General features: G+C 43.4%; 1 protein-coding gene across 3 annotated transcripts in view; it reads right to left on the minus strand.

Annotated features, from left to right (window-relative positions):
- AOAH (acyloxyacyl hydrolase) overlaps positions 1-13,479 on the minus strand; it is a 261,652-nt gene that overhangs the window by 51,623 nt on the left and 196,550 nt on the right. For all 3 annotated transcript variants that reach the window (XM_069730229.1, XM_069730232.1, XM_069730231.1), the window contains 5 exons: positions 8,002-8,050; positions 4,056-4,150; positions 1,783-1,874; positions 1,163-1,245; positions 681-717 (listed from right to left, as the gene is read on the minus strand). In XM_069730229.1, coding sequence (XP_069586330.1) covers positions 681-717; positions 1,163-1,245; positions 1,783-1,874; positions 4,056-4,150; positions 8,002-8,050 — 356 coding nt within the window. The remainder of the gene's footprint in view (positions 1-680; positions 718-1,162; positions 1,246-1,782; positions 1,875-4,055; positions 4,151-8,001; positions 8,051-13,479) is intronic.

Consider the following 13,479-nt stretch of genomic DNA (forward strand, 5'->3'; position numbering starts at 1 on the left):
TTGAGAAATGTCCTTTTCTATGGTTAGACTAAATTGGAATTTCACTTTGAAGTAAGCCTCATGGAAGAATTAAAAGAAATCTGTCAGCATATATTTGCTCTGTAATCTGAGAGCAGTAGAAGAGCATGAAGTAGGGGCAGATACCATGGTTCCAGTGATGGGTCACTTACTGGGCTACTTGTTAGAGTTTCAATAAAATCAGTGTTTTATCAGCAGATTATCATTAGAGGACTAGTTGTCTTGTGCTGTGTAGTCCTCCTGCTCTGTATAGCTCTGCCCCACCAATAATTGGCAACTTTCTGCCTATGCATAGTGTACACAGAAAACTGGCAATCAGTTGTGTAGGCGGGGTTATACAGAGCTCAAAAGCTATATCTGCAGCAGAGAAAACTGTGATTTTATCAAGATTCACCAAGTCAATCAAAAAGTGACACACCGCTGGAATTTTGGATTACATAGCAAAAACCTGCTGACATATTCCCTTTAGTCCAAATGTGAAGTACATCTCATTCCAAAGTCACACATACAATATATGGAAATGGTCCGTCTTTTATTTGTATAGTAAGCTATATGCCACAGCTTACCCTACAGATCTCCTGTTATTGAGTTATGCATTAATTGGAGATCCACATTCTCACACAATATTTATGGCTATTTACCAATACAACACTCGGCATTACCTTGTCAAGTATGAGTGTAAATTGCCAGATGATCCTCCTGTCAAGACATGAAGAAGGACAAGCTGAGGAAAAGTGGAGCCACTGACGAACAATTGGACAGTAACTACATAAACAACTGAATATATATTTTAAGTTAATTGCTTCACTGATAATTGCAAATACTTTTTCTCCATTCTTATCATTAGCAGATGACAGGCTCATTCACACCACTGCTGCATTGTAAAAGATGAATGCAGTACATAATTGTAAAGTGCTGCGGAATATGTTGGCGCTATATAAATAAAAATTATTATTGTTATTATTATTTCACAATGGTTTGCCATGGTCTGGAATAAAATGATCAGAGCTTTAGTAAATTTTTCTTAACGATATGTGCTTGGTATATGATCTTTCTCATTTCCAGTATATATCCACCACTAAGAATTCCTTTGCATTTGTAACTAAACCCCGATATGCATTTTCTCATTGGACGCATTACACACCATTCCTAGCTATGTTCTGGTAATCTCGGTGGTTGCAGCGGTTCCAGTCTCTTAACCGTAGATATAAAGACTGTGTCCATCCCCTAAAGAAAAGAAACACAATATCACTTGGAAAAAGCATGGAGAACGAGAGATGTTTTTGTTCTAGAAGATATATTCTTATTTACGGATTGCTCAGTAAAGAATGATGGTCACTGGAACTTCCTTGCACTTTGTAATGGCATATCTGAAGTTTCCTCTCTAGCCTAGATACTCCAGCAGGCATACAGTCATTTGCTGTGTCAAAAGTTAGCAGACATCTGCAACCTCAGAACTTTATTTTGGAGATTACAAAGAATTAAGTGATGCCTCCTTGATGCTTCAGGCAGGGTCATAGAGCTTTAGAAGAGCTATATACACTATTTCCTTATAGTCCAAGCATGGTTAAGGTCCCTTTAAGATGCTTCCAAGAAATTGATTAATAAGTGCAATTATGTTTGACTTTGTAAACAGTAGAATCTTGATATATTTTTTCTAAGGTCATTTAGAAAATGCCCTAAAATGGAGCACTCTAGAATTAGAGCTACTTTATAACTAAATTTAATGATGTTCCTAGAGTAATTTATTGGTCACTGTCTTACCCGATTGTTGAATTCTGAAATCCTGTGTACATAGAAAACTGAGGCCAGTCAAGTTCATTGGAAATAGCAAGCGCCAAATTGGAAAATGAGTTCTAAAAATCAAAAGGACGATGTTTAACACAAACAACATATATTTTATGTATCCAATGATATCAATACCTGGAAACAGTTTTTAGGTAATCCAGGTCCTCACACCACAAGGACTTGGAGTACCTATAGGGTCTGTAAAGTTTCAGCACAGCTCCTGGGGTTAAGTTAGCCTCTCTTCCACAATGGTTTCGGGACAGGAGAGTTTCCTGCCCCTTGTTGTGTCAGGGACATGTTTGAGAGGTCGTATGCTACATTCAAGGACAGAGAAAGGGGCAGGAATAATTAGCCCCTGTATACACATCACTCATACCGAGAGGAAGGAAGCTCTCTCACATGTCAGAACCAATGTGGACTGGTAATGGATCCTGGGACAGGCGTTGAAACCTAGACATTGTGGCAGATTTCAAAATTCAAGTATATCGTTCTCCACAGACACACGAGTTTTTCTCTCAATGGACAAGAATTAAGTCTTGTAAAACTCTTGAATAACAGTCCAATCGTTCTCTATAAATGTGAATAAATTCAGATTTCCATAACACAACTGTATCGTTGTATGGTCCTCAGAAAGTAGTGCTGTTGTCTTGCAGAACTAGGGGGTCAAATCCCACCAATGATAACTTTTAAATGTTTTTGTGGGTCTCTTCCCGTACTTTGAAAATATGCTAATTACTAGCTCTTTAAACATTTATGCAAGCTAACTTATATATTGTCCCTGCTAGGGGGGCAATCTCAGTCTTATGGGGTGTGGTAGAGCGGCTCACTCGGCTGCACACAGAGGTAGACACGGGTACACTGCAGCTTTAACAACTTCCTTTGGTTTATTATAGGCAGCATAAACCAAGGGGAGGGTAGTAAAGAAAATAAAGCCCACTGGGCAAAACAGGAAAATGAGAAATGGTGGCAGAACAAACACAGTCCTTCTGTGAGCGGAGTCCCTCCCGCTCATGGCTGACAGAACCCACACGGTTCAGGTACTCTAGTCCATGGAGCACTCTCCTGCAGTGCTCCTTCTCCAGGCCCATACACTGAACACTGAATGTTCTTTCCTTCAGCCATTTAAGCTGAGACCATGTGACTCCTCCACCACGTGACTGATCACACGAATGTGACCTCACCAAGGTCCTGTCAGCACACAGTGATGCTAGCTCTGTAGGGGGAGATATGGGTGACATTCTCCCACCCGCTCTACGAATGTCCCCCTAAAAACCAGCCCATAACATAACTTAATCCTCACAACACTTACTGTACTGGAGGAAATACAACTCTGGATTTTATAACACTGATCCCATTAGGCGTAGTGAAACATATCTCCCCTCTATTACATTACAAGTGACTCTGTCACAGGGGGCTTGTTGGGTCAAGGTAATGCACTCTTAAGAGGGCTTAGTTTTATTCTTGCTGTGAGGCCCATTTATGACAAAATACATTACTTGACTTGTTTTAAACATATCATATAAATGCCATGAAGTACTAAATTGCACAATAAAAAGGGCTGAAAAAATGTGAAAGATTATGTGGGTGTTGAATATCATGGTTTGCAGATCCTAAATGTCTTCTTTTTAAACTGTGCCTGGGACTGTACTATTAATTAAAATACTGTTTAATGCTAAATATTTGGGGAACTGTAGTATTTTTCTCCCATGGTGCAAGTTTGTTTTAAAGCAGATAAAGTAAAAGAGAACAAAGACAAAAGATTAATTCACCATAGGCTGATCGATATCCACAGGCGAGCCAAGCAGTCATGTAATGGATTATACATGAGCGTCGGAGAATAGATGCACTGAATTTCTCATGCACGCATGGTGCTTTGGATAAATACAAATATATCAATCTTCCCAGAGGAAAACAAGAATGAAGAAGGAGACGGCTCCTCTGATATTGTTATTTTTAGATGATGAAATATTTTTGTGGAGAGTATTAACAGAAAATGAGGCAAAAGTGTGTATATAAAATGTGATTTTCATTCCTGAGATACATGCTACCATCTGGATGAGCTTTGGTAAAACACTGTATAGATGAATGTTGTGTGCAGAACGTTAGAAGAGATGAACACAAATGAGGTGGGTTTCCCAAAAGGTCACTTCTTCACTGAAAATTTTGATACATGAGGACAAATACGTGTGTATGCAGCATATAGTATCCATCTATTCATTGCAAGAGATGGAGCATAGATACATACAAACCTTAGACAGAGTCATAGGTGTCAACCACTCTGGGGGTATGTGAAAGTGGGCAGCCGCAGAGTCTCCTAATATTATTATACCCTTTGAATCAGTACCTGCAAAATACATTCAAGGTCAATACAAAACAGTTTGCACCGAGTACTGCATGTCAGAGAAAGCAACTACCTCTGACAAAGTAATAATTTATTATATTTTCAGCTAATTCTTCTGTTTCTTACAGCAGGACTGGGCACAGTATTGTATTCTGTACATTTTGGCAATGGGATTTTTCAACCTGGCTATCCTGACCTGTTTGGTAAAATTAGGCTAGTTTCACACTAGCGTTTAGCTGATCTGTGGCGGGCTGCAGACTTCCTCCGTGAAGCCCCACCCTCGGCCGCACCTCCGCCGCTAGCTCAGCCTACTTCTGCATGCGGCCTGCATGCGGCCTGCGTACCTATCTTTAACATTAGGTATGCAGGTCGTGCGGCTGTATGCGGATGCTGCCGCATGCGTCGTTTTGACGATGCAGAAAAAAAAATGCTACAGGCTGCGTCCTACGCTGGTCGCTGCATCGTCAAAACGACGCATGCGGCAGCATCCGCATACAGCCGCACGACTTGCGTACCTAATGTTAAAGATAGGTACGCAGGCCGCATGCGGGTCGCATGCAGAAGTAGGCGGAGCTAATGGCAGAGGTGCGGCCAAGGGCGGGGATTCACTGAGGAAGTCCGCAGCCCGCCGCAGATCAGGTAAATGCTAATGTGAAACCAGCCTTATAGCCAGAACATGAAGCCACCTGATGGTTATTCCACTCTGGTGCCCTGCTGTTATCTTGAGAACTTACTTTTACGGCTTCTCCTTTTGGCAACTGCAAGAATCTATGAAAATAATGACCCCCTTACACTTTACACAGCTTTCGGCTGTCACTCTCCCATCTGACAGTGCAACCGACACATATCTCTGGCAGCTTCTTATCCCAGACAGAACAAAATGATCAGCAGTCCAAAATGGACATGTAGGATCCTTATCTTCCCCAATTATCTGTCAGGGGCAACTATTGATACTGATGGGTTCAGGTGACATTAAGGTACCGTCACACATAACGATATCGTTAACGATATCGTTGCTTTTTGTGACGTAGCAACGATATCATTAAGGAAATCGTTATGTGTGACAGCGACCAACGATCAGGCCCCTGCTGGGAGATCATTGGTCGCTGAAAGTCCAGAACTTTATTTCGTCGCTGGATCTCCTGCTAACATCGCTGGATCGGCGTGTGTGACGCCGATCCAGCAATGTCTTCACTGGTAACCAGGGTAAACATCGGGTTACTAAGTGCAGGGCCACGCTTAGTAACCCGATGTTTACCCTGGTTACCAGCGTAAACGTTAAAAAAACAAACACTACATACTTACCTTCAGCTGTCTGTCCCCGGCGCTGTGCTTCTCTGCACTCCTCCTGCATCCTGTGTCAGCGCCGGCCAGCCGGCAAGCACAGCGGTGACGTCACCGCTCTGCTTTCCAGCTGACCGGCGCTGACAGTGCAGAGGAAAGCAGAGCGCCGGAGGACAGACAGCTGAAGGTAAGTATGTAGGGTTTGTTTTTTTAACGTTTACGCTGGTAACCATGGTAAACATCGGGTTACTAAGCGCGGCCCTGCGCTTAGTAACCCGATGTTTACCCTGGTTACCGGGGACCTCGGGATCGTTGGTCGCTGGAGAGCTGTCTGTGTGACAGCTCTCCAGTGACCAAACAGCAACTGTTATGGACCTGGTGGTTAGGAGCACCCGGCACGACCTGATAGTTAAACTGACACAGGACAAGCTCTGGGATGTGGGAGCTCTGCTGACCGCAACCCCTAATCCTATCACAACAACTAGAAATAGCCGTGGAGCGTTCCTGACACTCCCTAGACGCCTCTTCACAGCCTAAGAGTTAGCTAGCCCTAGAGAAAGAAAATAAAGCCTACCTTGCCTCAGAGAAATTCCCCAAAGGTAAAGGAAGCCCCCCACATATATTGACTGTGAGTTAAGATGAAGTCACAAACACAGAAATGAAACAGATTTTAGCAAAGGGAGGCCAGACTTACTAAACAGACAGAGGATAGGAAAGGTATCTTTGCGGTCAGCACAAAAAACTACAAAAGACCACGCAGAGTGTGCAAAAAGACCTCCGCACCGACTAACGGTGCGGAGATGCCACTCTGCATCCCAGAGCTTCCAGCTAGCAAGGCAGAATCATGATATCCAGCTGGACAAGAAAACAATGAACAAATAATAACTATCAGGGACTTAGCTTCTGCTGGAGCAGACAGGTCACCAGAAAGATCCAAGAGTGAACTGAACCAATGCAGGAACATTGACAGCTGGCATGGAGTAACGATCTGGGTGGAGTTAAATAGAGCAGCGAACCAAAGGATAAACCACGTCACCTGTGGAAGGAACCTCAGAAGCAGCAGCTCTACTCACAGCCACCAGAGGGAGTCCATAGACAGAACTCGCCGAAGTACCATTCACGACCACAGGAGGGAGTTCGACAACAGAATTCACAACAAGCAACGCTGCAGCGATCGACATCGTTGTCGTTATCGCTGCAGCGTCGCTTAGTGTGACGGTACCCTTAGACTTAAATCTCTATTACATTAGACTGTATGTGACATCTTTCCTCTGTGCTAGAGTATCCTCTGTTTACAACAGTCTTTGATGGGGCCAGATCTAGTACCCTATGTCTATAGGGTCCCAGGACTAACAGCTGCTCTAAAACTTTCCCTCGCTGTTTAGTGGACCGATGGAGCAACTCCTAATTAACTGCAAAGGACAGGAACCTGGTGTCGGCCCTTGGCTCTTGGGAAACCCCATTTATCACAGACGCATTTTCAAATGCCCCTTTAGGGTAAGATCCCACATTTGAGCAGTCCCAAAATTTCCCTCAGAAACCCCCAGTTCAAGAACCTTGGCCTCTGCATTACATTATTAGTTGTGCTGTGATGAAGCACTTATTGGGGGTATTAATGAGCTCTGTATGGATGCATTAAGCCTATAACCTGCAGTAACCACCGATCGACCAAACCGCTGCATGACCAGCTCTACCCTCGCCTACTGTATTCTCACCCAACCCTTGTAGATTGTGAGCGTTAGCGGGCAGGGTCCTCTCTCCTACTGTACCAGTTATGACTTGTATTGTTTAAGATTATTGTACTTGTTTTATTATGTATACCCCTCCTTACATGTAAAGCGCCATGGAATAAATGGTACTTTAACAATAAATAATAATAATAATAATTAACTGAACACGTTGAGAAATATTAATTGAGCACCATTAACTAAGAATAAAATTGTAGCAGTTCTTGCACATTCAGAACCATTGGCATTTAGGTTTAGGCACATTACAATGCGGGAAGTCTGGAAAATGAAAAGCAATTTGACCATTACATGCAGAAATATTTGGGTATCACATCTATGGCATATGTAGATATTTTAGTGTGATAGAGAAATCTACACAGAGGAAATGTCAGAATCGCACTGCTTTTAGCTTTTATGGAATAGCAGTGATAATCTACAGGACACCACTTAATGGAGTCTAATGGAAGTACTATGGTCTGGCTTTACATTATAAGTCATTACGTCTGCGCCTATGAATGTTTGCTTTATAACAACCTTTCTGTTTCCTGCATGTAGCTGAACTACTGGACACCTTGGAACAAACAAAACTACTCTTCAAAGATGTTTGCTGCATAAATATATATATAAAAAATAGCTACTTTATTTCTACCACATACATAGTATCTTACATAGTAGAGTGTTCTTTTTTTCTGCCTGATTTTAGAGAACATATAATAATCTGTTGGCAAATTACACTAGTTGGGGAAACAATATGCCCCTACCCTAGAGGGGTACACGTGGCACTGAAATTTTGTATACATGCTATTAAAATTACACATCAAATATATAAAAATGTAACACAACCTGCACAGAATTTTTTCTCATATGGGATTCCATCTTCTGGGTCAAATCCCTTTAAAATGAAGACATAAAAAATCTTATTATTTTATTTGACTAATAGAAATAATAATATGGTCAGCCTAAGGTGACAGTGACCAACTATTGCTTTATTTTAGTATGTCATCATCATCATCACTATTTTGATCATTAGTATCCATTAAAGTCCAGAGGATTGATTAACAGGACTCTGCCCGTTGGTCAGGCCAGTAGTCTCTGATCTCTGACTATTGGACAGGAAGCTCACGGTGGATCCCCGACACAGCTTTTGATTTTCTGTACTGGCGCAATGCCATCATTGCTGTGTGACGCACATGACATTGCAGCAGACCTTCTAATCAAAAGCTATGCCAGATATTACAGAAGGTAAGAAGGTTAACAAGCCTCCTGTGCATCAGCCAGAGACTACTGACCTGGCCAAAGGATCGGAGTCTCGCGAATCATTCTGCCCAACTTTAGTATTCATTTTTCCAGTTTACTGCTTCAAATGGATCATGATATTCAGTCATGATGTAAAGTTCAGGACCAATGTCATCAAGTAGCAGGTAGACTGGTCAATCATTAGGTACCCAAAATATACGACACTTAGTGCCATATTATTATTGCATTTGTGACTTTTTCCCGCTGGTGTTTATTGCTTTTCCTTTGCACCATATTCTTCTTTCAATTTTTGCTTTATTTTAAAGTTTATTTTATATGTGTTCCCCTGTTTGTTTGTTTTTACGGTTGTCATTGTCGGATAGTTTTCTGTTTTATTGATGTTTTAGCTATTTAGTCAATTGAAACGTTTTAAAAAGTCATCCCATTTTTGTGCTTAAAGTACTCCATTCCTTCCCTGGAGTGATTTTATGTATGCCTGAAATTTTTGCAAAAAAGTTGTGACATTTTAGTGGAACTGGGCCACTACACATAATGTAGGCCAGGCTTTGTAATCTTTCTAACAAAAGGAGTTAGTAATAGTCAACAATTTTTTAATACACAGCTCAATACCATATTAACAGTAGAAAAAGATGACCATACTGTGATATTAGTAAGTTTTATATATAACAGAATTGAGTGAATGGTGTAAGCTTCTAATGTTCCACTTAGAGGTGGGTTTGGCCTTCACTATGTATAGGCAAGGCCTACGCTTGTTATGGGACAGCAGGTGTTAGACAAGTGGCGCGACCAAAAACAAAATGCAAGTTGCAAGTTGTCTGCAAATTACTGCTAGGGGAAAATTTTAGAGCTGCGATTCAGCTGTAAAACAAAACAACAACCGAAACATTGACAACTTGTATCAGCAAAGCTCATGGTCCCAAAGCAGTTGTGGTGGTTCATAGGTAACAATATGACCGCAGTGATTGTCATTTGATGCAATGTTGCGGTGCAATTCTTATTAGAATATATTTGAAAGGTAAGAAAAGGAACATATCCCTTATTAACCTAAGGCCATGTGCTGCCGAGAATGAAGATTTAGTGCTGGCATGAATGATCCAACAACCAACAAAAGAGCACTTTATTAGTCGGGTGGTTATCAACATGTCTACACAAGCTGATGGTGAGCAAGCGTTCTAACTAGAGTTGAGCGACCTTGACCTTTTTAGAGTCGAGCCGGGTTTCGCGAAACCCGACTATCTCAAAAGTCGGGTCGAGTGAAATCGGCCGATTATGACGTAAAGTCGGGATCGACCGAAACACGAAACCCAATGCAAGTCAATGGGGCAGCATAGTCGGCAGTGAGTGGGGGCCAGGAAAACACCTAGAGTGCCCATTTTAATGTCAAAACCATCCATTCTTCTTAATGAAGCTTGTCAAGCGTAATTTACCTTATAATAATTGGAAGGCATTTGAAATTGGGGGTCATTTGGCTAAAGTTGTGGTGGGTAGGGCTGGTTCAAGTAATTAGTGGGCCCAGGAAATCTGGACCACGTCACGGCAGTGGAGCAGGGAGAGGTAAGTATTTCAACTTTGCAAGTGCTGTGAACCTGAGCAAGCAGGGGGGGCCCACTCGTTGGCATTGGCACTGGCACAGGGCCCCTCAAAGTACAGCGGTGTGTTTGCACGGCGGGGGCGCCTCCCACCGGCAGCAACACTTTTGCGTACTATGAGATGCCCTGTGCCAGTGACGTCGCCAACTAGTATTCCTCCCCCCACCTGATGAAGGAACCTGCACTTTCATCTGCACCTTCCTCTTTGTCCCCGTGTAAGGTGGTATGGTATGCGGGAAGAGCAACCTGACTTTCAGCAGGGTCACAATGTTGTTGTGTAGCGTGCACGGGGAATGTTGCGTTATGGGTCAATGTACCAGCAGACTCATCTATCACTGGCTGGGCAATGGGCAGGATGAGGAGGAAACACAGATATAGGCCCAAAGAATAAAGTTGGCTAAATGCAGTTCAAAATTGGTAACACAGGAATAACCAGGGGGCATTGCAGTGGAGGACAACTGGAATGAGAGGCTGACACAGAGAGTAGGCCCAAATCAGTAAGTAGTCGAAATGCAGTTCAAAATTGGCAACCGTAGTAAACAGGCGGCACAGCTTTGTTCAGTGGAGGAGAACAGCAAGGAGTGGCAGACACCGATAGTAGGCCCCAACCCAACTAGTAGGCCAAATGCAGTCTAACATTAACAACTACTTAACGAGCGCCTGAAAACGGAATTTCAGGACAGGAAACCAGGAGAACAGCAAGGAGCGGCAGACACTGTTAGTAGGCCCCAAACCAACTAGTACGCCAAATGCAGTTGTTCCATTTAACCACAATTTAACGAGAGCCTGAAGATAGAAGCTCAGGAAAGGCAACCTGGAGAACACCTTGGAGTGGAACACACCATCTCTCTCCACCCCATACCCATTTTGTAGGCCTAATGCAGTGTAGTTTTCTACAACTACTAAACGAGAGTCGGAAGACCGAAGCAATGGCAAGGAAACCTGGGAACACCTTGGAGTGTAACACACCATCTCTCTCCACCCGATACCCATTTTGTAGGCCTAATGCAGTGTAGTTTTCTACAACTACTAAACGAGAGTCGGAAGACCGAAGCAATGGCAAGGAAACCTGGGGAACACCTTGGAGTGTAACACACCATCTCTCTCCACCCGATACCCATTTTGTAGGCCTAATGCAGTGTAGTTTTCTACAACTACTAAACGAGAGTCGGAAGACCGAAGCATTGGCAAGGAAACCTGGGGAACACCTTGGAGTGTAACACACCATCTCTCTCCACCCGATACCCATTTTGTAGGCCTAATGCAGTGTAGTTTTCTACAACTACTAAACGAGAGTCTGAAGACCGAAGCAATGGCAAGGAAACCTGGGGAACACCTTGGAGTGTAACACACCATCTCTCTCCACCCGATACCCATTTTGTAGGCCTAATGCAGTGTAGTTTTCTACAACTACTAAACGAGAGTCGGAAGACCGAAGCAATGGCAAGGAAACCTGGGGAACACCTTGGAGTGTAACACACCATCTCTCTCCACCCGATACCCATTTTGTAGGCCTAATGCAGTGTAGTTTTCTACAACTACTAAACGAGAGTCTGAAGACCGAAGCAATGGCAAGGAAACCTGGGGAACACCTTGGAGTGTAACACACCATCTCTCTCCACCCGATACCCATTTTGTAGGCCTAATGCAGTGTAGTTTTCTACAACTACTAAACGAGAGTCGGAAGACCGAAGCAATGGCAAGGAAACCTGGGGAACACCTTGGAGTGTAACACACCATCTCTCTCCACCCCATACCCAATTTGTAGGCCTAATGCAGCCTACTTTCCGACAACTACTAAACGAGAGCATGAAGATCGAAGCTCAGGAAAGGCAACCTGGGGAACACCTTGGAGTGTAACACACCCTCTCTCTACACCACGGAAGGGCTGATTCTTAGGAAGGAAGGCTGTCGAAAAGAAGCAGGGCGCGTCCGAGGGTGATTATATTCTTATTAGGTATATACTCACCCTCGGACGCGCCCTGCTTCTTTATTTGTAATGAATGTTTATTTGCAATGTGGTTTTGACTTACTCTATTTTTTTGGTAAATAATGATTTTATTATTTTCATTGTTTTGCATCTTCTTGGCAATAATATAAAGAAGACGCGACAGGACAACACTCGGTGGATGCCATATCTGTGTTTTAAATTGAAAAAAACTTTCAGTTAACTACTTGCAGGAGAAAGTTATTGTAGCTGGTGGCCATTTTCAGTACTGTACCAGTTTTTTGTTGTATGTGTTTGTTTTTAATGTTAAAATGTCTGCATTTGATATCTCTCCAGTATTTTCTTTTTTATAAGCAAAATACTTATTTTTATATTTTCTGATGTTGGTTCAAGGGGTACACGGGCAGCAGTAGACAGGTCAGTGGAGGCCTAGTGGAAGGAGGGACCGCAGACAGGCTTCGAAGGCCTAACATAATAAATTGGGCTGGCTGTAGGCAATTTAAAATTGGTTCCAGGGGAACACGGGCAGCAGTGGCCTGGTCTGTGTAGTAGTAGTGGAAAGAACGGGCCGCAGACAGGCTTCGAAGGCCTAACATAACAAAAATTGGGATGTAGGCAATTTACAATTGGTTCCAGGGGAACACGGACAGCAGTAGACAGGTCAGTGGAGGCCTAGTGGAAGGAGGGACCGCAGACAGGCTTCGAAGGCCTAACATAATAAATTGGGCTTGCTGTCGGCAATTTTAAATTGGTTCCAGGGGAACACGGGCGGCAGTAGCCAGGTCAGTGTAGTAGTAGTGGAAAGAACGGGCCGCAGACAGGCTTCGAAGGCCTAACATAACAAAAATTGGGCTGTAGGCAATTTAAAATTGGTTCCAGGGGAACACGGGCAGCAGTAGTGGAAGGAGTGACCGCAGACAGGCTTCGAAGGCCTAACATAAGAAAAATGTCAATACAATGGTATTGACAGTGCCAGGCATTGAAGGATGTCAGCGCATAGACTAAACATTGGTGGAGCTGTGAGAGAAAATTTTGCAAGTGGTAGAGCACTGTTTGAGCTGGGGGGGGGACTGTCTTGTGGCCAGCGGTACAGGCCCAGGGCCCCTCATATTACAACGGTGTGTCTGACGTTGGGTGCGCACCACCACCGCCAGACACTTTATTGTACTATGAGGGACCTAGTGGCAGTGCCGTCGACCAAAAGCGGGCACACCCACCTCCTCAGACAAACAGTACTCTCACGGGTGCTGGCGCCAAGTGGCGATACCACGGCCCCGTGTGGGGACTTTGGCCATTTAGGGAGGTGTTAACATGTCGGATGCTGGACAATCAGGTGCTGCAAATTACGAGATTGGAAAAGTCGTTCAGAATAGTCCACAGGCAAGACCTTTACATAGGAAAGCTAGGTGTCAGCCGGGCAAGGTGGGGCAAAAGATTTCGAAATCCAGTTGTGGTTCATTTTAATGAAGGTTAGATCATCTACATTTTGGGTAGCCAGACGAGTCCTTTTTTCTGTTAGTATTGAAC

The sequence above is a fragment of the Ranitomeya imitator genome, chromosome 6 (assembly GCF_032444005.1).
Source record: "Ranitomeya imitator isolate aRanImi1 chromosome 6, aRanImi1.pri, whole genome shotgun sequence".
Taxonomy (NCBI): Eukaryota; Metazoa; Chordata; class Amphibia; order Anura; family Dendrobatidae; genus Ranitomeya; species Ranitomeya imitator.